The sequence below is a fragment of the Schistocerca serialis genome, chromosome 8 (genome assembly GCF_023864345.2).
Source record: "Schistocerca serialis cubense isolate TAMUIC-IGC-003099 chromosome 8, iqSchSeri2.2, whole genome shotgun sequence".
Classification (NCBI taxonomy): Eukaryota; Metazoa; Arthropoda; class Insecta; order Orthoptera; family Acrididae; genus Schistocerca; species Schistocerca serialis.
In genome coordinates this window covers 195845930-195873052 of record NC_064645.1, presented here as the reverse complement: position 1 = coordinate 195873052, position 27123 = coordinate 195845930, and the positions used below count along the sequence as shown (strand labels likewise).

Genomic DNA, 27123 nt, shown 5'->3' with positions numbered 1-27123 from the left:
AGAATCGGAGAGGAAAGTAGTATGTAGAAAACACTGACAAAGAGAAGGATCAGGATGATAGGGAATGTGTTAAGGCATCAGCCAATGACTTCCATGCTAGGAAGACCTCCAGCAAATAATTTAAGACGTATGCTGAAAATCCTACCTTGAGGTGAAGAAGTTGGCACAAGAGAGGAATAATGGGCGAGCCATATCATACCAGTCACAATACTGATGAAAAACCACACTAGTATGCAATTGGGTTGAGTGTGATAACGAGAAGAGAGAATGGTTGACGAAGAGTGGAGACCGCGAGGTGGAAAGAAGAGATAGACAAAGATAGGAGGAGGTAATGTACAGAGATAGAGGGGTGGGGGCAATGGATAGAGAGAAAAGAGAGGTAAGAGGACTAGATGGACAAAGACAGGGGGAGGAGGAGACAGCAGAGAATTGGGGATGTCGACGTGAACACACAAAGAAGTATGAAGAAATGGACAGACAAAGGTTAGAGTAGGTGTGGAGGGGAGGAGATGCGCACAAGAAAGGAAGGGATGGAGATTAACATGGAGTGGGAAGGAGGATGTGGGCAGAGAGATGTTGAGGAGGAGGTGGACACTGAGAGGGGGAATAGGAGATTGATACAGGGGGATCAGAAGATTGACAGGGATAGGAGGATTGAGGAGATGTACAAAAACCGTGGTCATAGGAGATGGTCAGAGAGTGGAGGTGGAGGAAGTGGTCATAGAATAGTGTTGGTGGAGGTGGACAGAGAGAGGGGGATCGACTAACAGAAGATTGGAATACATACTACCTGGACAAAGCAGTGTACGCTGCTAGTGGGTATAGAAACTTGTGTGAGTCATAACTTATTCGTCAGACTGTAAAGTGTATTTTCATGATACAATTGTGCCATACTTTCTACACCCAAATTTAGGATCAGAGGTTCACTTCAGCATTTCACAAATGTAAATACTGCCCTCTACTCGAAGCACGACAAACGAGTGCCATACCTTTCCAAAATACATTCATAGCTGTTGCTATAAAGCGTCCCACTTCACCCAAAATTATTGGAAGGTGAAGCCATTGGACTGTCTTCTACAATCTCCTACAAAAAGATCGAATACTTGCTAGAGGTCAGGTGACTTCGATCCCCAAAGTTGCCTGGTCGGCTCTTACGATAATCCACGACTGAGACAGCTCATTGTTAAGAAATGGTTTACCGGTGTGCTGATGATCTGTGTTGCTGATTAGTGAAATTTTCGACATGTTCTCACAACTGCGTTTTGAATCAGAGAGCAGGCTAGCTACACTGGGATAACCCTCACGCCAGCCATATTATGTGGCATATGACTGCCACAGACATTAAACTTTTAGTTACTGTAAGCAAGAATAAGGCAGCCCAAGTTTCTATTTTCATTCATGAAGAAGATATGTTTTGAGAAATCGTCTGAAATATTTTGAAACAACTTGCAGATTAAACTGTGACAAAAAGGAAGTGTCACAAAATCGACTCACGTACTTCACGCTTGCTCATAACTCTCGTCTTACATCGGTCTCTTATGTTGCAGGTTACCTATGCTCTCTAATGAGTTGGTCGCCTTAAGGTACAAGAAACCTTCTGTTCACAAGGAGGTATCATCTGCAGTAGTCTGACGGAGTTATATACCTTGTCTCTCATTTCATAGGCCTCTGGTGCCAGATTCTCCTGACTTGATTCCATGAGTTGTGGAGCAGCAGTTATATTTTAACATACCCTATCTATTTTTGTGGAGTTCGTTACTGCGTGTTGAGGAAATATTACTCAAGCAGCAATGTGGTAGTCTTCACATCGAATACCTATTGAGAGCTACTCAGTAAGGAATCTCAACAATCGCGATTTTATTTTCCGTGTGACATGGATTCAGATCACTATTGGAGCCATTATCACCCATAATTTGTATCCAATAGGAAAAGATCTGAAATCTTCAGAGCAAAGAGGAATCTCGCGAAGTCGGGTCTGACAGTACGCGAGGATCTGACCTCTGAAATACTACATATTTTGAAGAGCGCGATTTCGAAATTTGGGTTACAGAACGTATAAACAAATGACGGCAGGATAATGGTTCAGACCGAAAACGGAAAGAGAACAATTTGCAGTGTTAATGAACTCGAAAGCCCGTGCTTTAGAAACTAAATCATGTCTTAGCACGCTGCCTCTAACCTGTATGTTTATATTGTTTCACTGTCAACCATAACTTAATTAATGTATTATTAAATTTTCCGTTTCTCCACATAACTATTTTTTATCTCTAACTGTTTTCTCGTGTAATTTTGTTATTAATTGTATTATCAAATTTTCGTTTCTCCACATAACTATTTTCATCTCTAATTGTTTTTCTCATGTAATTTTGTTAATTTATTATATAAGGTAGTCTCACTTCCATCTTTAATTAGCAACCCACCAACATACTTTGTTGTTATCCTCATAAGTGCAATTAATATCACTATACCGTTACATGCAGATTACTACCGTTGTGCTTAGCGAAATTCCTTCCCCTGCCAGCCCACGGCTACTTCCAGAACCGTTGCAGACCTCGCTGACCTTGGCCGCGGATTCCGTTGCGTGCCTGGGGACCCATACCCCTCCCTTCTCCCAGGCGCTTTCACTGCACAGAACTGGGAGGACACTCCCTCACCCCCTCTCCTTCACACGCCTTCCGCATTCCTCATGTCAGACCCTCTTGTCACCGCTAACCACGACCCGCATACATCTGTTGGCAGTCTCCTCGGGCAATCAACACCTGAACGCACCAAGCTGCATATTGCACATGCTAATGTCCAATCTCTGCCAGCATACTTCGACGAGTTCAAATATATATTTCAAACAACTGATATACACGTAATGCCTTTGGCAGAGACTTGTCTCAAACCAAGTATTTCTACAACTCCCGTAAACCTAGATGGCTGTATCTTTCTCAGACACGACAGATGCAACAGACGGGGGGGGGGGGGGGGGGGGGGGGGGGGGGGGGCGGAGTAGCGGCGTGCGTACGCTCTGATTTGTCACCTACTGTACTACATACATCCGACAACAGTGTAGATAAACAAGAGGAATATATGTTCATAGAGATCAAAACCCTTAACAGAAAGTACTTAATATGTGTCCTTCACAAACCTCCTAAAGTAGGTGGGTTCGCCTGCTTCGAAACCGCCCTCTCTAGTCTCGAATCGTCATATGAACATGTAATTATAGCAGGTGACACTAACTTTACTTTTCTGCGCAATAGTTCTTCCACTGGAAATTTAAGACGATGCTTTCTTCCTCAAATATGACGCTACTTCAGCTGGCACCTACTCATCACACGACTACCAGTCACACTTTCATAGATATATTCGCAACGAAATCTCCAAACAGAACAATCCGCATCTCTCAAATTTCTGCGCCTGGCATGTCTGCCCATGACATCATTTTCATGACGTATTCACTAGAATGTCCTAGAAAGAAACAAAAACCGTCTACATACCGAGACCTCAAACGCATAAATTTGCCTGAACTCGAATCTGAGGCACAAGAAATAGTCTGGGGGACGACCTCTACTCCCCTCATGGACATAAGCGACAAACTCCAAGATTTCACTAACACAATTACTCAACTATATGACAAATATGCTCCAATAACCAGAAAAGTAAAAAGGAAACCTGCACCTTGGCTGACTGATGAACTAAAACAGCTCATGAATCTCAGAGACGCTGCACATCGAGCATACAAGGTACATCCTACACCCGAAAATTATACTGTATGCAAGCAGAAACGAAACATACTGAGTCAAGCGGTGAGAAACGCTAAGTTGAGGCATGCCCGTACATTAGCTGACAATAGATGTAGAGTAACCGCAATTGAACAAAAAAAAAAAAAAAAACAGAGAATAATTGATTACTTCATGGGGATGAACGACTGTACCAAAGAAAAATTCTATCTACAGCACATCACTTGCAACGCTGTCAAGAAAGCCATAATTCGGATTAGATCAGCATCTACTGGACATGATAGAATCATTGTCCAGATGGTAAGACTTATTATTGATCAACTACTGCCCTCTATAACAGACATTTTTAGCGATTCATTAATCACAAGTGTTTTCCCTGAGGCCTGGAAACTGGGACAAATTAAGCTACTGCCTGAAAAGGACATCGCAATAGCACCCTCTGACTACCGCCCCATCTGCCTTCTTCCTGCACTATCAAAGGCCTTAGAATGTATAGTCCTTGACCAGCTCACCAACTACCTAACTACTAACAGCCTACTAGACGAATACCAATCAGGTTTCCGTAAATATCAAAGCACAACATCCACACTGATAAAGGTGACAGATGACCTGAAATTTGCCATGGACGGACAAGAAGCGACTAGCATTTGCTTCTTAGATTTCAGCAAAGCATTTGATACTGCCGACTTCGACATCTTACTATCCAAACTTAGCGGTCTAAATTTCTCACCAAGTGCAGTGCAATGGTTTCGCTCGTACATGACGTCTCGTCAGCAACGCATCCTGTCCGGGAATATAAAATCCCAATGGCGGCAGGTAGTGTCAGGCGTTCCCCAAGGCTCAGTAATAGGTCCTATACTCTTCTCTCTGTATGTCAATGATGTGTCATCGGTTCTGACCTATTGCAAATATCATATGTATGCCGATGACCTCAATTGTATCAAAGTGCGAAACCAAGCAATCTTAAGAAAGCTATTGAAAATTTCAATACTGACCTCGATGCACCATCAAAATGGGCACAGGACAAAGGACTAAAACTAAACCAATCTAATACCCAAGCGGTACTTGTTGGTCACTCTAAGCTCATTAGCCCAAAATATCGGGAATCCGTACCATCTCTAATCCTAAATGGAACAAACATTAACTTCTCTCCCTCAGCAAAGAGTTTGGCAGTAACAATAGATAAATACCTAAATAGGACAGAGAACGCAACTGCAGTGTGCAAGAAAGCATCAGCATCGCTTCATGTCCTACAAAAATTAAAAAAAACTCTTCCCTGTCGATCTGTAAAAGAAATTAGTACAAACGCTTATACTCCCAATCATTGACTACAGCAATATTATCCTACAAGGCCTCTCTCACGAAAATTCGCGACGTCTGGAACTGGCCATGAATGCCTGCGTCCGATATATCTGTGACGTTTGACTTTTTGATCACATTTCACCGGCATATGCAAAATTGTCCTGGCTGCGTTCAGACAAACGCAGAGATTTCCATACACTCTGTCTCATCTACTGCCTTATAAATGTACACTGTCCCTCATATCTCTCCTCGTCCTTAACGCTTATGTGAGAACAACCTGACAGAAACACACGTTCCCATCATAATAAAATCCTCTCTGTTCCACTGCACAGCTGAGTCACCTTCTCCAAGTCCTTTCCGGTAGCGGGAACCCGACTCTGGATTAACCTTCCTCGTTATGTTAGAGAACTTAAAAAGATGTCCGGCTTCAAAAAACAGTTAATGACGTATCTACTTAAGCAACAGTAATACCTTCCTCTGTACATGAATGCACTTCACCTCATTACTTCCCTCTTTCCCCCTCCTTAAAACTCCCTTCCCCAAAACCCGCTATACTAGTAAACATCTACGTTACACACACCATATTAATGTACATCTGTACAAATCTTCATTACTATAGCCAATTTTTCTCATGTTTATCATTATTATTTGATTTTTTTACTGTTAATATTATTGCTTTTATCATAATTTGTATGTATAGCACCTGATGTAAAAATACCGCGAGCATTTACTTTATTAGATCTTAGTCATTACACTTTACTCATATTGAAGTAATCTAATTTTCTTATTTAAACAATTGTCATGATGTAACTCTGATGTGTAAAATGCTGCGTGTGTGAAACACTGGTCCGATGTAAGAGAGGGCCTGATGGCCCTAATATGATCAGGTTAAATAAATAAATAAAACTTCATGTAAGCAACCTTCTTGACAACAACCATTAGTGACTATTTACAACCTTGATACTGTCTTAAAACTGGAAGGAACTGGTCCCAGAGGTACTTGAGGAAAGTAAGATAAATTTACAAGAAATTCACACTTGCCCTAGATTAACCTTCTTAAATTAGTTTTTAAACATAATCTGTACAAATTTTATTTCTGTTTGTGGGTGTCAATAAAAGCATACCTGGTCTGGATGGTGCGACAGCTAAGGCAAACAGGACGTAGAGCCACTGAGCGGATGACGCCCACTGCACACCTGAAACACAAGAGAGTTCCGTGTCACTGGATGCGGCACGCTGTCCCCGGATTTCTGGTCACGTGGAGTGGATGTGCACCAGGGGCCTCATACAAAACAGATCGTAAGCCTAGGCTGGAAATGTGGACTCAGACACAAAGAAATTACAAGCGTTTGTTGCGAGCGGTTATTGCTGCAAACCAATTGGGAAAGCTGAAAAATTTGCGCCGGACTGTGATTCGAATCTGGGTCTCCGGCGTAGTCCGGAGATCTGCTCATCATTGTCATGGCTTGGAATATTCTAGCACGCTCCATGTCAGAACCAAACATTACAATCTAGTTTCCTTTTACATTATTCATCGATTCTCGTTGTAGACTGTGTCTGGTGCGCATATGCACTGAAGAGATCATTGGGTGCCCTCGCCTGTGACTGTGTGTGAGTGGGGTTTCTATTATTTCGGACATGCCTGAAAGAACAAACAGCACGGATACGAAACTACCTGGCAGATTAAAACTTTGTGCCAAATCGAGACTCGAACTCGGGACCTTTGCCATTCGCGGGCAAATGCTCTACCAACTGAGCTACCCAAGCACGACTGACGCCCCGTCCTCAGAGCTTCACTTCTACCAGTATCTTGTCTCTTACATTCCAAACTTTACAGAAGCTCTCCTGCGAACCTTGCAGAACCAGCACTCCTGAAAGAAAGGATATTGCGGAGACATGGCTTAGCCACAGCCTGGGGGATGTTTCCAGAATGAGATTTTCACTCTGCAGCGAAGTGTGCGCTGATATGAAACTGGCAGAAGTAAAGCTGTGATGAGAGGAAGTGAGCCGTGCTTCGGTAGCTCAGTTGGTAGAGCACTTCCCCGCGAAAGGCAAAGGTCCCGAGTGCGAGTCTCGTTCCGGCACACAGTTTTAATATACCAGGAAGTTTCATATCAGCGCACACTCAACTACAGAGTAAAATTCTCATTCTTGACCACAGATACGAGTAAATAAAAGTTAACTGAACTAATTTAAGTAGCATCTGCTATTAAGCTCTCCGCCACCTAATTAAGCATTAAAACTCCTGTAATGCACAAAAATGCATCTTTACGCTCCATTGTACACACTGTCATACGTCTTACATAGTCGAAATAAGTTTTTCCATAAGCTTATTAAATCCAATCATATCTTTCTGAATGACAACGGCAACTCTGAGCTGTCGGTTATACTTTGCACACAAAGAAAGAGGTAGAAAGGTGCTTTTTTGTATGCTGGGCTAAACCGTCCCAGACAACGAAAATTTGTGTACAATGCATATGTGGATATAATTTGAGATCTTGTAAATGAGGTTTTCACACTAGCAGCAATATACACTGTATATTTCTCTTTGGTTACTATAATACCACACTACTGGACAAAATAGTCCTTATAAGTTCATCTGAGATTAAAGTGTGAAATTTCATGGTGGTCACTATTTTGGGAAGAAGGTAGATTCATTGAACATGAACTTAATGAAGATTCCGCCTTTTCTGAATGTATTCAGACTGAAAACCATCCCTATGATCAGTAATATAATGCTCTCGATACACAGGAGTAGAAAGATGACATTAGAAATGAGGCATGTGCGACAGTATCACACTTAAGTACTGAATGAATAGAATCACTTCATCTACGAATGGTGTAGGCTGATGCATTGAATTGTAGTTTGTACCACCACCAGCATTCGAAACCAGATACCCAGCTTACTTGGCAATGCACTAATCACTACACCACACTGACCCTGCAGCTGCAGCTGTAACTGATTTAGTAGCTGCAATACCTACACGGATTACCCTAGTATGTCTCCCTCCCTGATAGAAATTCCACTTTTGCTGCAGCCCATTGCTGTACCCCTTTTAAACTTGCATCAATGTTACAGGGGCTCTCCAATATTGGAATAGCATCTTAGCAATGAGCGAAATGGGGTTAAACCTTCCCGTAGTAGTATGTTAATCATATACTCTTGAGTCATATTGAATCTTACCTATATTTACATTACTGATGCAGGCTGAGGCGATTAATTAAAATTTGTACCAGCACTGGGATACATGATGATGAGAGTTTAGAATAGCAAAATGCTGACCTGTGAATTGGAATTAAAATCGGAGAAGGAGATGTACTAGAATAATCAGTGCAGCTGTGGTGGTGGAGTGCCGTGTGGCGCAGTGGTTACTGAATCTCCCTAATAAATGGGAGACCTTGGTTCGAATCCTTTCACTGATTTAAGTTTGAGTTCATTTATTCAACCTGCATCATCATTATAACTAATGGTGACACTCCTGTGTCTCACGAACACGACCTTTGTATGATTAAAACACGTCTAGATTTTGACCATTAATCGTGTTTCTTCAGTTGAGCGTCATAAAGGAACAGACAATAGCTATTGTAAGTAGCTTACGTAATGTAACGTTATTTGTTTATTAGAAACCAGCACAAATCATTATCTTTGAATGATAGTCACTTTCAGGGTACTTTGAGAATTTTGTTTGCGTTTGTGGAACTCAGTTAACAAATGGTAATGGCATCGCGAACCGAAAACCCTATAGTGATCAAATGCAGTTGTTAAATAGTGTCATCTTCATTAGATTGATTCTTTTGGCTGGTTTTAAACAATCACTTTCTCTCGGATGTCGTAGGTTATATGAGAAGCTATTGTGTGTTCAAAATATCCTTCAATAATCGCAGTGAAAAATTGGAGAAAACAGAGCTGTATTCCCACTTACGTATGTTAAAGCAGCCTGATAACGTTAGCAATAATCATGTTGTGACGTAGCCATATCGCACAAAAATTTTAATTGGTAAAATTATTCGATACACTTATCAAAAGGAAATGAATACTGTGTCAAGCCCAAGTTTATTTCGTTGTAATGCATGGTTCCGCTCGGAGGACAGTGCTTGATACAATTAATAATAGAGCGAGGTGGCGCAGTGGTTAGCGCACTCGACCCGCAATCGGGAGGACGACAGTTCAATTCCGCGAACGGCCATCCTGATTTCGGTTTTCCGTGATTTCCCTAAATCGCTTCATGCAAATGCGGGGATGGTTCAACCCCCACAATTAATACTAGGACGTAACTTGTTCCGGTTGCCACTTGAGAATGGTAACTGTTTTCCTTGATACTGAAGAGCACGGCCTAACTTCTACCATACAATTTTAATGACTTTCACAGAATAAGTTGCCTTCTTGCACAGCACATTTTGTACTCTATATACCAAGTCAGTTAGGCTGCAGAGAGCATTTGTAAGTCTCAAACGACATCAGAGCTGATAACACCTCGAAGACTTTGTTTAAATTACAATCTGAAATTATGAACTAATTTTCACAAATAACATTATCTCAAATCCAAACAACTACTACCTGAATCTGGTTTAGAAATCCGAGATATCAAGATGTTATTACTTATCGAAACACACGAAATCTTAGCTACGAGCAATATAGATTTTTAAATACTGAGCCTATAAGAATTTTAAACAAATTTTGAGGAGAAGAGCTACAAACTTAACATGATACTCAAACTCAGCAGGCATTCCACTTTCTATCAGTCTTTACATAACCACATAGCATTTTAATGTCCTTTCCAAACAGAGATAAACAAAGACGGTGAACATATTACCTCGACAAGGATGAAGGAGGAAATCAGCTCTGACCTTCTAGAAGGAGCTATTGTTGCAATTGTGATTTAGGAATGGCACTGAAAATTTACATCCGTATTGCCAAATGTGGATATGAGTACAAGGTTCCCTGAGTACAACTCCCACAACTTCATTTTTGTAAGCAATAATGTAACTTCCTTAGCTGAATCCAAATTCACAGGGAATCTGATAAACTCTGTTACAATAGTACAAACGGCTAGGATATTGACCGTTTCTTTCAGCTTTAACTAAATAGGAGCGTTCCTTAAGGAGCAACAAGTCGTGTAAAAATTTTATTTGATGTATACCATCCCTGAAAGTTTTTTCATTTCGGACAGTAACTCATTAGGCCCTTTCATAAAACACCTTAATATCTAGTTAGCACTGCCCCACGATTCCGTTCACGCAACGCCATACGACTGAATCCATGATGACTTCGTATTATTAGAATAAACTACATTAGTTCTGTTGGTGATAAACATTGTCCTCTTATTTAATTCGTATTGGCTTTATTCCAAGAGTACATGTGACCATAATTCATACGTAAGAAGAGCTAATTGATTGTTATTATGTAAGGGCCAGTGTATTGAAAACGAGACAGATATAAGAAAGCGAACATATTATTATTTCAAAAATAATCGACATAACTGTTAATATATCTATACTGCTGTCAGACAAATGGGAAAATTCCTTCATGGAAAAATTTTTTTGTAGCCCACAGAACCAAGATTGTAACAAGACCTCTGCGACCGAGCAAATCGATGGCTCCAAAAATACGGAAACCGTATTGAGGAGTGATAGTGACTTTATGAGGACGTATAAGGGCTTCTCAGCGAAATTAAAGCAGTGTATTTCAAAGAGCCTTGGCAACATATGAGCAGGTTCGTACGTTGCCAAGGTTGCTTGGTACCCTGAAGAAAGATATTCGTGGCTGTTGATTTCCTTCGGCGGATAAGGTGCACGCCTGGGTCAATCATGGTTCCGTGGGGAACTGCTAACATTTTTTTCATGAAACCGTTTACCGTCTTGTCTCATAGTGAAATAAATGTATTGACAGTTACGGCGACAACTTCTGAAATAATAAACAGTTTTCTTAGATTTTTCCGTACTTGTCATTTTCATTTGTATTCCCTTGTACTTATTGTAAGTCGTTTTACTTATTATTATTTCAGGTGCGATGATGTGCAGTACAGAATACAGTCCTACGAAGTTGATACTGCAGATAATACAGCGTCAGTCATATTCCGTTGTGCTGTTCATTTTTAGTGACGTCTAGCCCATTTTAAGTTATTCCCAGAAAGCATAACAAATGTCCCACCACCTAATCATTTCTTGCAGTCATTGTTTTCTATATATTCCTTTCCTCCTCATTTCAGCACAGAATCTCCTCATTTCTTATCACTTCAGATAATTTTCAGCCATCGTCAGTAGCCCCACATTAAAAATGCTTCGCCTATCTTCTTTTTCGTGTTTGCAACTGTCCCACAGTCCACGATTCACGTCCATGAAATACTGTAACCCGGACATGGAATCTCTGAAATTATTTTCTCGAATAACGACCTCGCACTGGTGTTACCAGACACATATCAAATCCTCTTTAATTTATTCCAAGAATTCCATCGATTTCTCTATAATGTGGTATTAAATTTTGCAGTTGTGTTCAGCTCTAATCTCATCTCTGATACACCTCATTACTTTCGAATTTATTTGATTCGTTTTCACAGTCTGTGCTCGTTATAGTGTTCATTCCATTCTTTGGGACTTTTAATTTCTCTCTTTCTCTGAGGAGAACAATGACATCAGTGAGGTTTACCGTTTATACCCACTGATATCGAATATATATCCCACATTTGTACTTTTATTTTCTACATTGTTAATTAATAGGCAGCTCGTACAGTATGGGAGACGTTTGCATTCTTGCTCTGCATCATTTTAATCCGAAGACTAACGTCTTGAAATTTCATTCTAACTTTTCCCACGTGGTTCTTATAGGTGTTTTATACCACTCGATTTTCCTATAGCACATATCTAAGTCCCTGAAAATGTCAAACACCTCTCATACTGAATATGAACGCTAAAGAACCTCACTTATACTTCCGTAGAGCGTCCAGTTCTTTAATATGTTTAATCACTTTGGTACACTCACCACTAATGGAAGGGACAAAGATTCAAAGAACTTTGTGAGTATTGATAGATTTGTAATATTCAATGATGGGAAATTTTAACGCAAATGTCTGTGCACCAAGAAAAGGTTCTGTCTAGAAACAGCCTGACCAGCTATGATCCAAGATATGTAAAAATCTGCCAACCAGTTGCATAGGTTTTCTATACATCTTGACCAGGTTTCGTCACCTCTAAGGTGACCCTTAGAGGTGACGAAACCTGGTCAAGGTATATGTCTATACGGTTGCTGCAAACGTCAGCCATGTTCAAAGTTGTATAATAAAGGTATAAAACTGGATTCTAAAAAGGACAGCCTAATATACATGACCTCTGTTTGCTGCAGGAGGCTTGAACATATTCTCAGTTCTAATTTAATAAACTTTCTTGAGACTAAGAATCTTATGCCCACGAATCAGGCCGGTTTTAGAAAGCATCGCTGATGCGAATCTCATCTTGCCATTTTCTCACATGTTATAGTGAGCACAACGGATGAAACCCAACAGGCGGATTCCATAGTTCAAGATTTCCGTAAAACATTTGATACGGTACCCCATTGAAGGTGCCAGCATATGGAATAAGATCACAGATATGTAAGTGGCCTGAAGAGTTATTATTTAATAAAACCTAGTATGTTGTCCTAGAAGGCGAGTGTTGTTCATCAGAGACAAGGGTATCGTCAGGAGTGCCCCAGACTTGTGTGACAGAACCGCTATTGCTGTCTACACACAAAAATGATTTGGCGGACGGGATGGGAAGCAATCTGCGGTTGTTGGTAATTATCCCGTACTGGTCTGTATGGTGTCGAAGTCGAATGACTGTAGTAGGATACTACTTAGACAAAATTTACAGGTGGTGTGATGAACGGCAGCTACCCCAAATGAGGAAAAGTGTAAGTTAATTCGGATGAGGAGGAAGATCAAACCTATAATTTTGGGATACCGTGTAACTAGTCTACAGCTTGACACAGTCAAGTCGCTTAAACATCTGGGCGTAACGTTGCAAAGCGATATGAGGTGGAACGAACATGCGAGAACTATGGTAAGTAAGGCGAATGGTGAACTTCGGTTTATTGGGAGAATTTGAAGAAAGAGTGGCTCACCTGTAAAGGAGCCCGAATGTAGGACAATGGTGCGACCTATTCTTGAGTACTGCTCGAGTGTTTGGAATCCGTAGCAGGAAGAAAGACATCGAAGCAATTCAGAGGCAGGATGCTAGATTCGTTACCGGTAGGTTCGAGCATCACGTCAGCGTTTCGAAGTGCGTTTGGGAACTCAATGGGATTCCCTTGAGGGAAGGTGACTTTCTTCCCGAGAAACACCTTTGAGAAAACTTAGAGGACTGGCATTTGAATCTGAGTACCGAGCAATTCTACTGCCGCCAACATAGATCGCACGTAAGGACCACGAAGATAAGATACGAGAAACTGGGGCTCATAGGGACCCTAAAGATAGTCGTTTTTCCCTCTCTGCGTTTGCGATTAGAACAGGAGGTGAAATGACTAAGTATTGATACAGAGTACCCTCGGTCACGGAACGTATGGTGGCTTGCGGAGAATCTATGTAGATGCAGATGTAGATACAACGAAACGTAACGGTGATTTATGATATAGCTTCAATCGAAGTTTTTCGGCGTCTTACGTAGTCTCTCCCACCAGTGTTATGTGTGTGTTAAGGCTGTTGTCTTAATACCGTTTTGCATCTGATATCGAGGTAGTCCTAGAGCTGATTGAACAGAAAGTATACATACAAACAAGGCAGAAATATTGACATGTTTCAGATACATTCCCCTCATAGAGCCTAGCACGAAGAAATAAGGTTCAAACCCTCATTAACTACCGCCATATTGATGTTTTTAGGCTACCCGACACAGATACAAAATACACATTGCACAGAGATATGCTGGAAAGATAATGTTTGCTATCCATTCCCTCACTTCATGTAGACAGTTGTTAAACAATGCCATAAATCTCATAATATAATTAGTGTCTCATGAATTATTTTGCAAAGAATTAGTAGAAACCAGAATTTAATAATGACATCCACAAATATAACGCAGAAAACAAAATAGTCTCCACTATCTCACAATGTGAGCAGTTATAAAAGTATTTGACGACTATCCTTGCAAATTATCTACTGGAAAAAAGTAAAATTATGAAAACAAACTGAAACTTGTTTAATTTATAACTCCTTCCATGCTAAATTCGCTTTGTGACCAAAAGTATCCGGACACCTGGCGCCCTCCATCGGTAATGCTTGAATTCAAAATGGTGTTTTCCCACCCTTAGCCTTGATGACAGCTTCCGCTTTCGCAGGCATACGTTCAATAATGTGCACGGAGTGCTGCACTAAGGAGAGGTATCGATGTCGGGCGGTGAGGCCTGGCACGAAGTCGGCGTTCCAAAACATTCCAGAGGTGTTCTATAGGATTCAGGCGAGGACTCTGTGCAAGCCGTTTCATTACAGGGATCTTATTGTCGTGTAACTACTCCGCCACAGGCCGTGCACTATGAACAGGTGCCCGATCGTTTTGAAAGATGCAGTCGCTATCCCCGAATTGCTCTTCAACAGTGGGAAGCAAGAAGGTGCTTAAACATTAATATAGGCCTGTGCTGTAATAGCACCACGCAAAACAACGAGGAGTGCAAGGCCCCTCCATGAAAAACATGACCACACCACAACACCACCGCCTTCGAATTTTACTGTTGGCACTACACACGCTGGCAGATGTCGTTCGCCGGGAATTCGCCATACCCACACCCTGCCATTCGATCGCCACATTGTGTACCGCGATTTGTCACTCCACACGACTTTTTACAGTGTTCAGTCGTCCAGTGTTTACTCTACTTATAACAAGCGAGGCGTCGTTTGGCATTTACCAGCGTGATGGGTGGCTTATGAGCAGCCGCTAGACCATGAAATCCAAGGTTTCCCACCACCTGCCTAACTGTCATAGTACTTGCACTGGATCCTGAAGCAGTTTGGAATTCCTGTGTGGTGGCTAGGATAGTTGTCTGCCTATTACGCACTGGGACCCTCTTCAGCCGTCGGCGGTCCCTGCCAGACAACAGACAAGGTCGGTCTGTACGCTTTTGTGCTGTACGTGTACCTCCACGTTTGCACTTCACTATCACATCGAAAAGAATGCCGGCCGCCGTAACCGAGCGGTTCTAGGAGCTTCAATCCGGAACCGTGTGACTGCTACCGTCGCAGGTTCGAATCCTGCCTCGGGCATCGATGTATGTGATGTCCTTAGGTTTGTTAGTTTTAAGTGGTTCTATGTTCTAGGGGACAGATGACCTCAGATGTTAAGTCATATAGTGCTTAGAGCCATTTGAAAGATTTTTTTTCGAAAAGAGTGGAGCTAGGGATGTTTCGTGAATGTGGTAATCTCGCGTACAGACGTATAACACAAGTGACACCCAATCACCTGACAACTTTTGAAGCCCGTGAGTTCTGCGGAGCTCCCATTCTGCTCTCTCCCCATGTCAAATGATTACTGAGCTCGCTGATATCTAGTACCTGTCAGCAGGTTCCAGCACAATGCTACTAATATGAAAAGCGCATGTTTTCTGGGGGTGTCCGGATACTTTTGATCGCATAGTGCATGAATTTCTTCGTATAAGTTATTCGCTTAGGTACCATTTACTTAACATACTGGAGGTTGTGATTAAGGACAAATTACAATTTTTGAAGAGGCATTATGTAGCCATGTTTATCCATATAGAGCTGAGACACACTTGCTCCAGAAACTACCGTGCGGTACATGGGGGAGGGTATGAAGTAGTTCTTGTTCATTTTGCAAATAGAACGAGGGAGAAGCAGTCGTCTGAAAGCATCCGCACGAGCTCTAATTTTTCTCATCCCCATGTTTGGCGGCAGTAGAACCGTTCGCTAGTCTGCCTTAAATGCCGGTTCTCTAAATTTCCGAAATAGCGCTACAAGTAGAAGAGATTCATCATCCTTTGAAGAATCCCCTTTGGAAACCACAAGGCATCTTCGCAATTCCTGCGTGCTGATCAAACCTACCAGTAAAACTGAAGCAGCACGTCTCTGAACTGGTTTGATCCATTCCTTTAATACGAAATGGTGGGGATCCTAGGCAAACGAGGAATCCTGAAGATTGTTTCGCGCAAATTTTCTATACGCCTTCTCCTTTATAGATGAGCTGCAAGTTTCCAGATTTCGCTCATTCAGTTCCCCTGATACCAAGACGATGTTCTCGTTCCATTACATATTGCTTTGCAACGTTACGTCTGGGATCCTAACGATGTGACTGTGTCAAGCAATACATTACTAATACTGAAAACGAACGATGTTTCTCATTCATCCACATTAACTTACATTTTTCAACATTTAAAGCAAGCTGCTATTAATCAAACCATCTAGAACCTTTGTCGTAGTCATCCCGTATCCTCCCTCAGTCATTCAACGACGATCTCTTCCCTCGCGCCATAGCGTCTGCAGCAAACAGCCGTAAATTGCTGCTGACCCTGTCCCTATCCACGGAGGAAACCTTATTAGATGTCACAAATATGGTTCACGGAAGACGCAAGTAAATATTTGAGCAATATCGCTATGAAGTCTTTCGCGATGGCGTCCTTCGATAAAAATTTATCAGTTAACGTACGTCTTGGAACATGGGTAAAAATACTATCTTTAGATGATTGTTGTTAAGGATGCGTCACCATTTCATCAAATTTACGCATATTCCTCACTCACACTGAACACCTCCGAAAGTCTACACCACACTACTCCAATAATCCTACAGTTTCCCATCTCCTTCCCTCGTAAACTGCCGCGTACCAACACACCCTCCAAATAATCTCTCAAAGGAACTTCAAATATCTCACCATCCCAGACCAGGCATTCAGCGAAGACATTCATCCATCCTACAGCTATAAGTTCACCTCTCCCCCCCCCCCCCCCCATTCTCACATTTCCCTTAGGCAGCTCAGTTTCCCCATCTTTCGTTCTTTCCACATCCCCCTTTCAAATATTAGCCTCACCAACCCCCCCCCTGCCCCCTCGACTACCCCTCATCTTCAGACACATTAGGCACTCCTACCCCTCCTATACTATGCTCCAGTCCTCCATCGTTATTTAAAGGCGCTTCAGTGTGGAACCGCGCGACCGCTACGGTCGCAGGTTCGAATCCTGCCTCGAGCATGGATGTGTGTGATGTCCTTAGGTTAGTTAGGAGACTGATGACCCTAGATGTTAAGACCCATAGTGCTCAGAACCATTTGAACCTCCATCGTTATACCGGCCTATTCTTAACCGCTTCAACTACAGACTCCACATCGCAGGCCAAGTCCTTCCAGTTTTACTGACAGAGAAGTACTTCCAGGAATGAGATTTTCACTCTGCAGCGGTGTGTGCGCTGATATGATAGAGCACTTGCCCACGAAAGGCAAAGGTCCCGAGATCGAGTCTCGGTCCGGCACACAGTTTTAATCTACCAGGAAGTTTCATATCAGCGCACACTCCGCTGCTGAGTGAAAATCTCATTCTGGAAACATCCCACAGCCTGTGGTTAAGCCATGTCTCCACAATATCCTCTCTTTCCAGAGTGCTAGTTCTGAAAGTTTCGCAGGAGAACTTCTGTAAAATTTGGAAGGTAGGAGACGAGGTACTGGCAGAAGTAAAGCTGCGAGGACGAGGTGTGAGTCGTGCTTGGGTAGCTCACTTATCCACGAAAGGCAAAGGTCCCGAGTTCGAGTCTCGGTCCGGCACACAGTTTTAATCTGCCAGGATGTTTCAGAGAAGTACTTGTTTTAAATATATAAAAACTTCCACTTTGTTTTCATCTTAGAAAATTTTTAAGTTTATGCTAAATATTTCACCTTTCTGTTCCTTCTCATTTTGTTTCAGTTGTCACTTGGCTCAAAAGTGGGTTGACTGTACTGCTGACATCCCCCTCCCCAATATATGGTGCGGGGATTGAAATAGTAATGAAGAAAAAACTTACTGGCCCCATCATCGCATTCAGGTGCTGAGTATGGCTGCCGAAAAGTTGTTTCCGAATGTGTTAACGTATTTAGATACACCTCAGAAACGAGTCTGGCAGAACTTCGGAGTTACCCAATTACGCTTCAGAACTTAATCAGTCGTTTTCACGACGTTATCAGCAATAAATGGAAAACCGCTAGCGACCAGGTCCTCAGAGAGCAGTGAATAGTCTCAGCAGCAGACGGTAGACCTCCGACCAAGCGGAGTGGCGAGCGGCAGCAAGAGGGGCGCCGGCTGAGTGGTGTGTCTGAGCAGAGGGCCGTCCATTAGTGGAGGCTGAGTGTCATTAGGCCCAGGAGGATGCGTGCAGCGGCAGAGGGCTTCCCGTCGTCCGCAGCGTGCAATACACAGCCCTGCCACAACAGGCCTCTGGAGGGAAGCTAGAGTGCCGTCAGGAGCTAGGGGCTGCGGGGCAGCAAGTGAACACGGGAGAGGAGCGAATCTCACCACGTCACCAAAACTAAGGAGGCGATTACACTGGGCGGAAATCAAGGAGAAAAATGTCAGTCAGAGAAAAAGGACCATAGAAGAAAGGGATTTTGCGGAAAATTCTATGAGTTTTTAATAATGCACTCAGTAGGGTAGGTGTAAGCAATCGTGCGCATTAAACAATGTTCTGTTTTCGATTTCTGCTTTACTGGTTATAGGACGGTGAAAATTCTACGCTATACAGGTAGGATCATACTTTACACGGTATTGTAAGTTTAAGATTGCTTATATGATATATCAAATTTATGTTTATCAAAATGGTACAAATGAAGGAAATGGATCTTTGCGCCTGTCATGTGGTAATCGTCCTATTGTTATGAGGGATAATTTCACATAAAGAGAATTTACTATAACTATAAAAAATTAAAGGAGAATACTACATTATTTTTCAGGCTTTCTCAAAAATATTTTAAAATGTAGTGTTTAACCGTCTCCATAAGCATCTGACTGCAAATATTATATTGCCCACGTCACAGTTTGGATTTCTTAAGTGTTCTGATATAGAGAAAGCTATTTACACTTACAGTGAGAATATACTTAATTCATTAGATAATAAATTAGAGGCTGCTGCCAGTTTCTGTGACGTTTCAAATGCGTTTGACTGTGGGAAAAGCAGCATTCTCCTAAGTAAATTAGAACATTATGGTGTCATTGGCAATGCTGTGAAATGGTTTGAGTCTTATCTCTCTAACAGGAAACAAAGGGTGTCGTGGCGAAACACCTGTGCAGTAAGCTGTTAGTTTACATCTGAATGGGAGTTAATTACATATGATGTTCCTCAAGGTTCCAACTTGGGTCCATTGCTTTTTCTTGTGTTCATTAATGACCTCTCATCTGTACATTGCCAGATGCTAATCTTATTTTGTTTGCACATGATACAAACATTGCAATAAGTAGCAAGTCAAGTGCAGATTTAGAAATAGTTGCTAATCAAATTTTCACTGACATTAATAAGTGGTTTAAAGCTAAATCACTGACATTAAACTTTGAGAAGACCCATTATGTGAAGTTCATAACCTGTAAGAGATTTCCTTCCAACATGCGTGTAACCTAGGAAGACATGCAGATCGAAGAGGTTAAATAAATGTCGTGTGACTAGGGCCTCCCGTCGCGTAGACCGTTCGCCGGGTGCAAGTCTTTCGATTTGACGCTACTTCGGCGACTTGCGCGCCGATGGGGATGAAATGATGATTATGACAACACAACACCCAGTCACTGAACGGAGAAAATCTCCGAACCAGCCAGGAATCGAACCCTGACCCTGAGGATAGACATTCTGTAGCGCTGACCACTCAGCTACTGGGGAAGGACATCGAAGAGGTTGACAGTGTTAAATTTCTGGGATTACAACTGGAGAATAAATTCATTTGGGAAGGGTATACCACAGTATCGCTTAAGCGTGTAAACAAGTCTGTATTAGCAGTGAGAATGGTGTCAGATGTAGGAGATATGAATGTAAATGAAACTTTCATTCTAATATGTCATATGGGATCATATTTTGGGGGAACTCATCAAACCGAGCAAATGTTTTTAGGTTGAAAAAGTGTGAGTTAAGAATTATTTGTCGTGTAAATTTAAGAAGATCATGTAGAAACCTGTTCAAGGCACTTTGTATTCTAACCACTGCTTCTCAGTATATTTATTCCTTAATGAAATTTGTTGCAAATAATACATCTCTGTTTCTAACGATTAGTTCGATACATAATATCAATACTACGAATAAGAACAATCTATGGAACGACCTAAATCACATACCTTGGTCCAAAAAGGTGTCCAATATTCAGGAACACACATTTTCAATAAATTGTCAGTAGCCATTAGAAACTTGGTTTCATATAAAGCACGGTTTCAAAAATGGCTCTGAGCACTATGGGACTCAACTGCTGTGGTCATAAGTCCCCTAGAACTTAGAACTACTTAAACCTAACTAACCTAAGGACATCACACACATCCATGCCCGAGGCAGGATTCGAACCTGCGACCGTAGCGGTCGTGCGATTCCAGACTGTAGCGCCTTTAACCGCTCGGCCACTCCGGCCGGCAAAGCACGGTTTAAACAGAGTTTGAAAAACATATCACTAATCTAAATACGAGACGTTTTAACACAACGAATCATATTGTTAGCGTGCGCAGACATTTGCCTACAGAGGAACAGAGACAGAGATTAAAATTGTAGAGTCACCACGAGTCACATATTATTTTCTTTATTTTACAGGTTTCGCTCCACTAGTGCGAGCATCTTCAGAAAAAAAAAAAACACAACCCGTAATTTCTGAGGACGCTCGCGTTGGTGGAGTGAAGCATGTAAAATAAAGAAAATGGTTCAAGTGACTTGTGGCGGCAGAACAATTTTCATTTGAAACACGTTGCATTATTAATATTACTGTTATTATTTTTATTATTATTATTTGGTCTTTTCCTGTTACACGTTTCTGTAGTTTTCCCGGTGCACTGCACATCCCCATTTCGCCTTTATTATAGACTCGACGGGGCGGAAAATTATATTTAGTTTCCAAAACTTCCAAGTTGCTGAAAAAAGTTCCATTTGTGCTTCATTGAAAAACATTATCCTCCGATACTGCTTTTCCCAGACAAACGGTAAATGAGCGAGCCCATTCTTCCCCTGACACTTGAGTTTCCTTATTGAACGGCTGGTTTTCGTCGTTACTTTCGGCAAATTGATATTCGGAAGGTCGGGAGTGTTTCAACGCAAGGCCACAGAGCATAGTAACCAGATTGATATAGTGCTCCGCCAATTCAGTTTCCTTTGTCTCAGAATTGCTCTCTTGAAACGCCCCAATGGAGTCATTCCATAGCCTGCTTTACGTCTTTTGCGTAATGTGTATGAATTTCATCTAAGCCTTTTAGCTCCATTTCTAATCGAAATTCATTTGCTATTAGACTCTTAGCCTGCTTTAGCCTTTTAGAAGACAACGGCCTAGAGGAAGTTTTCCTGTTTCCGTTTTTATAAAATGAAGTTCAACTCGTCTTAATAATATTGAATCAGTCTATGTGCAAAGGTGAATTGTAAATTACGGTCCATTAAACGTGTCAAAGAAATTACATTTTCAATATTAAAACCGAAGAAAGCGAAGAAAACGTTTTCGGGCAAAGGTATACATGAGGGCATATTTTGCCCCAGTTACTTAGTAGGATCTTTCCCCACATTGCGCTGATTACTGAACTTATGGTAGCTGGAAGGTACGGCAACTTGTCAAACTAAAAACTAAGCTTAAACTGTGAGCTGTTTACATACTTACATATGAGGTACTGGTAAATCTTTGGGATTTTGTTGTAGTAGACAGATAGCCATCATTTACACGGTAAATATGTAGATCTAAAGCTCCAAAGAACTAACTGACTTTATGAAACTTCCTGGCATATTAAAACTGTAAGCCGGACCGAGACTCGAACTCGGGGCCTTTGCCTTTCGCGGGCAAGTGCTCAACCATCTGAGCCACCTAAGCACGACCCAGGTCCCGTCCTCACAGCCTTACTTCCGCCAGTACCTCGTCTCCTACCTTCCAAACTTTACAGAAGCTCTCCTGCGTACCTTCCACAACTAGCACTCCTGAAAGAAAGGAAACTGCGGAGTCATGGCGCAGCCACAGCATTTGCCCGCGGAAGGCAAAGGTCCCGAGTTCGAGTCTCGGTGCGGCACACAGTTTTACTCTGCTAGGAAGTTTCATATCACCGCACACTCCACTGCAGAGTGAAAATCTCGTTCTGGAAACATCCCCACAGGCTGTGACTAGGATTCAGGTGTAACCTTCCAGCTGCGACGTTCAGTAAGGAAGAAAAAGCCGTCAAATTCTAGTATTTTAACAAAAGAAAATCAGAATGAGCATCACAGACAGAATGTATAATAAGATGACGTTTATCGACTTAGTTTTACCTTCATTTTCAGGATAGCTACTTGAAATAAAATGATGTGTTATAAACATGAGCAAATACACATGAAAGCGATTGCTACAATTTCTGTTCTCTATTAGACTTACATTTACAGCTGATATAATGCAGCGAAAGGGATACATATATTAAGAGGAAGCTATTTGAGAGGTGTGATTTTTAGTGAACTTCGTCATGTGGAACCGTTAGTAAGACAAAAGTCGACATGAAGTAACAGTAAACCAAGAAACTCCAGGATGTCCATAAATATACAATAATAAGACACGGAAATTAAACAATGGATTTGCAATTAGATTATGTAATAGGTTACAATTCACGTAAATATACTACAGATGACACTTCGCATCACTTGAAAACACCAGCAGACACAAAGACTCAGATACATTGCGATTAACAATAAAAACCACTAAACACTCAATAATCATTCAAACATAAGAATGATAACAATGAAAAAAGTTCATGAGAGATGAGGTGCTTCCAAAAGCTGCATAGTTGTACGAATGTGTATTCGCAACTACCACTTTCACATCAGTATAGAGGCATCTTTAGGTTTGTCAGGCAAAAGGACAAACCACTGTTTCATTATAAAACATTAGACATACTGAACCAAAATTCTGGTATTCCACAAAAGCCAGTTTCAAGTACCCATAGTGGTAATATTTCAGTGATGGAGATGTGCAATTACGGAGTTCCAGCATTCGGGATGTTATCTGTGTTAAGTGTGAAACCACGTTGGTGGGTTGTCATAACAAAATTGAGTACATCCAAAAGATGTTTGCAAAAAATGTACAAAGCGTGATTGCTGAATGACTCATGCCTAGAGTAAATCGTGGGGAAAAAGAACAAATAACGAATGGGACACAAGTGAACGGGGATAAAACGCGTAAGACTTTACAAAGATTCAGAGAAAGTACTATATCATACAAAAATTAATACTATATTGTGGAACAGAAGTGTTATAAATGGGAAAATTCGGAAAATAGCTCGCCGGATAACACTCCATCGGACATATTACAGGCTTCGGAAGATACGGGCTGTATAAAATCGATGTAGGTCAAATATAAAATCCTGTTTTAAGTGCGTATATCGGCATTATTGCTAACAGAACCAAGTGATCAAAGCAGCCCGCGGGCGCTAGCAATACAGTAGAAGGCGGAAGGTCACGGTCCCGAAGAGGGAAAAACGTAAACACATAAACAGCTGAAAGGAGGAAATAATAACTAGAAACATAACCAAAGGCTGGGAACTGCATCAGCATAAAAATACATGGACATGACTGCAAGAAAACCATACAGTGATCTACCTTTGATTGTATTCAGTATTAAATGAGAAGAATATAAACGTGTACCAAGCTTCAAGTCTACTGAATTCACAAAGACACGTTCCCTTTACGACTTTCCGCAATTCAGGTAACTTTAGGACACGCATTTAGTGGAAAGTAGCCATAGTATACAAACACCACACGAATAACGTAAGAGGAAACCGACCATGTGAGCAATCAGTTCGAACAACCGCAGATAAATGAAACGTGCAGGTCAACAGTTTGCTCAGTGATACAGCCGTGTGACGCTTGTGTGACATCATAGAGGCGTAACGCATTTGAAATCAATTGTTTTTGTAAAGGGCATGATGTAGTAAGCTGTGGCGTGCTTTACTATGAGCTGTTTATGTTACTAAATTGTTTGTGGGTGATGTTATTATGGCATAGGACTTACCGTTGCGTTTTACTGGGAATATTGGGATTAGTTTCCTTTTTTTTCTTTTCTTTTTTGTCTTGTCGGTGTGTTACATTGAAAGACCACATTACTGTGACCACCTGCCAAAATCCTGAGTAGCCATATTTTGCGGCGACGACAACTGAGACATGTGCAGGAAGAGGGGCACTGAGGTTGTGGAAGCTGCCGATTGGGATATGGATTCATGCCGAATCGAGCACCGTGGCCGGCTGCGGTTGTCGTAACATTATAAACCCGACACAAGAGCTCAGAAGAGCTGTTGGTCTACGGAATTACTATATTCTTAAAATGTGATCTGATTCAATGGACACGCTTTCAGTGAGAAAATAGTGTAGAAGCACGCAGGATATTTGTATTCGTATGTCCTGTTTAATTCACATTTTCCTTTCTCATATGCTGTGTATGATGCGTACGAACTATGATAAAAAAAGGGAAGCAACTGTATCTCCAACTCTTCCGCTAGTAATAACAGGCAGTGGAATCGTCTCTTCGATCTGAAATGCTTTGGTGTCTGCAAATTAAAAATGTTACCAGTTTGCGCTTTCATAGGCAACATAATTGCTGCAATAATGAAATGTTTGGAGGAAGGGAGACGAAGGGACTTTTTTTTTCTAGTGCCAGGGAAGCCAATTTCTGGCGCTAACAAATGCTTGATGCGTCGCTGATGCCCGGCTACGCATCGACCACTTTCTGTTACGTGCATAGCAAGTAATTTGTATGAATAACACAAATTGCGAAACAAGAACACAATGATGTTTAAATCATTCAGAACTATGATGTGTTACTTTTTTTATTTTTGTACATAATGTGTGATTTACAAGGGCCAATTACGTACTGCGTGAGGTCTTTCGAAGTAAACAAATGCATACGGAACACGTTTCTCGTATTTGCATTTCATTGAGTGCGTAATAAAGACAACTTTTATATTTTCTTAAATTATAAGTAACTGGAAAATGACACATATTCTTTGATGAATGTTAATAAATAACACGGAAAGTGTTTAATAAATGAAATATATTGTTTGCAAAACCCGGAAGGACAGCTTTATCGTTCATGGCACTCAATCGTGCTGCTCTTCCTCTACCAATTCACCTCACTGGCGGCTTTTAATTAAAAGTGAAATATTCATTTAACGATTTTCCGGTTTAATCTCAATGAAAATGTGATGGCATGCACTCTCGATTAACACCAGCCAGGTTGTCGACCTCTCGTTCCTGAAAGAGCACAGCTTGATGAGGTTACTCATGGTAAGCAAGATGGGTGCCATCACGTGTCGATATTCATTCGTTTCTTCTGTGAGCCATCGACAACCCCGCCTTCACTTTCGCTGCGACATAGTAAGGACGCAGTTTCGGGCCTGGGATAGACATCTGTTCCAATCACAACAAATACACTGCATACACATACATACCTTAAGAGCTATGACAACTTGTTCAGCCTCGATACTGAGATAAACACGTCTTTACCACAAGCTCTTTGCTCTCCATCGTCTGAGACGAGTTAGTACGGACCAAACCGAGCAAAACCTGTCGAATAAAAATAGGTTCCAAAATGCTTACCTTAACAGCACCTGTTCAGTAGAAGAAATGTTTCACACTAACGAAGATGACAAAATGCTCATAACGCTTAAGGAATGCATGAAAGGGTCATTCTTTACTTTACATTTTTATCTTGATATGACCCATGCTAGTTCCTCCAAAATTATGGAAAACAAACATCTTCCGCTAGAAAACATGAGTTTCACAGTATCGAAGATGAAAGGTGGACATCGCTCCTAAGGTAAGCGTGTTATTGAACCTTTTGTTATATTCTGGTGGGTCCTACCCCCTCTTAAATTATTAGACAATTTCTTTAACATCCTTTATAGATCTCTAGATACGGATGCTTTAATCTAAACATGTACCAGCGTCCATTTCTTGTACCTAAAACAGGCTGTTACCACTCGTCTATAAACAGGAATTTTCAGGACTAGTAGTATTTTTTTTAGAATATGGTAGTATACACAGTTTCATGTAAACCATTTTATGTAGTAAGTGTCCAGCTTTTATATGTTACAGAGAAACGGATGTTAAAATATATCTGATACAAAATACACAGTTGGTAGTAAGTAACTTAGGAAAATCAGTAAGTTCGAAGCTGATTTCATTAATTCCACTTTAGATTACAACGTATTTGCGAAGTCTCTCGACAACCCCTCGAGTAGCTCTTAAGTGATAGTCTTGGCTTTCTTTAATGAGGGCATCTCTATTCATGATACGAATGGTCAATTCATCTCATGTCTTTACCGTTCCTTTGTAGACTTCGCCTGTCAACAATCGCCACAGGCGAAAACGTTAAAAGGTAACATCAGAGGACCTTGATGACCAAGAAACGTAACCATTTCTGCCTATACATCTTCCAGTAGCTGTGTAGTCAAAGAAACCTCTTCCTTCGCTGGAAGCCAGTCTTCAATAAAGTTCAGGTAGCGGGGTCCAGTAAAACAACGTTATAACACCAATAGGCTCAATCAACTGGTTGTCTGTTATACCACACCACACATTTACAGGGAAAAGTTCTTGAAATATACCTGCACGAAAGTCCGTGGTTTTCCGTCGTACCACCGATGTGAATTACGAGTGTTACTGATGCCGTCAGGAGTGAAAGTGGCTTCATCAGTACACAGTATTAACGGGATTTCTCGCTGTTTTGCAACTAGATTCATATAGAAACATTCTACTATATTAACTTCTCAAACTGAATTTTAAAAAAACAGTCTCAGAACAACTTGAGTACCACCATACTAAATGAAAATTTAAGTCTTTAAAGAACTGTATCTCTGAAACCTAGAAACACTAGACACGTGTTGAATGCAATATGTTACTGTACACGTCCACCTCCTAAAATACTCACTATTCCGCCTGAAACACCCTGTACACAGAGGGCACTGCATTCTTGTGTCCAAAATATCGTGTAAGGTCT

General features: G+C 41.3%; 1 protein-coding gene across 1 annotated transcript in view; it reads right to left on the bottom strand.

Moving 5' to 3' along the window:
• LOC126416346 (hemicentin-2-like) overlaps positions 1–27123 on the bottom strand; it is an 856604-nt gene that overhangs the window by 302153 nt on the left and 527328 nt on the right. Inside the window, exon 2 of the mRNA XM_050084025.1 lies at positions 6152–6223. Within this exon, the coding sequence (XP_049939982.1) occupies positions 6152–6223 (72 nt within the window). The remainder of the gene's footprint in view (positions 1–6151; positions 6224–27123) is intronic.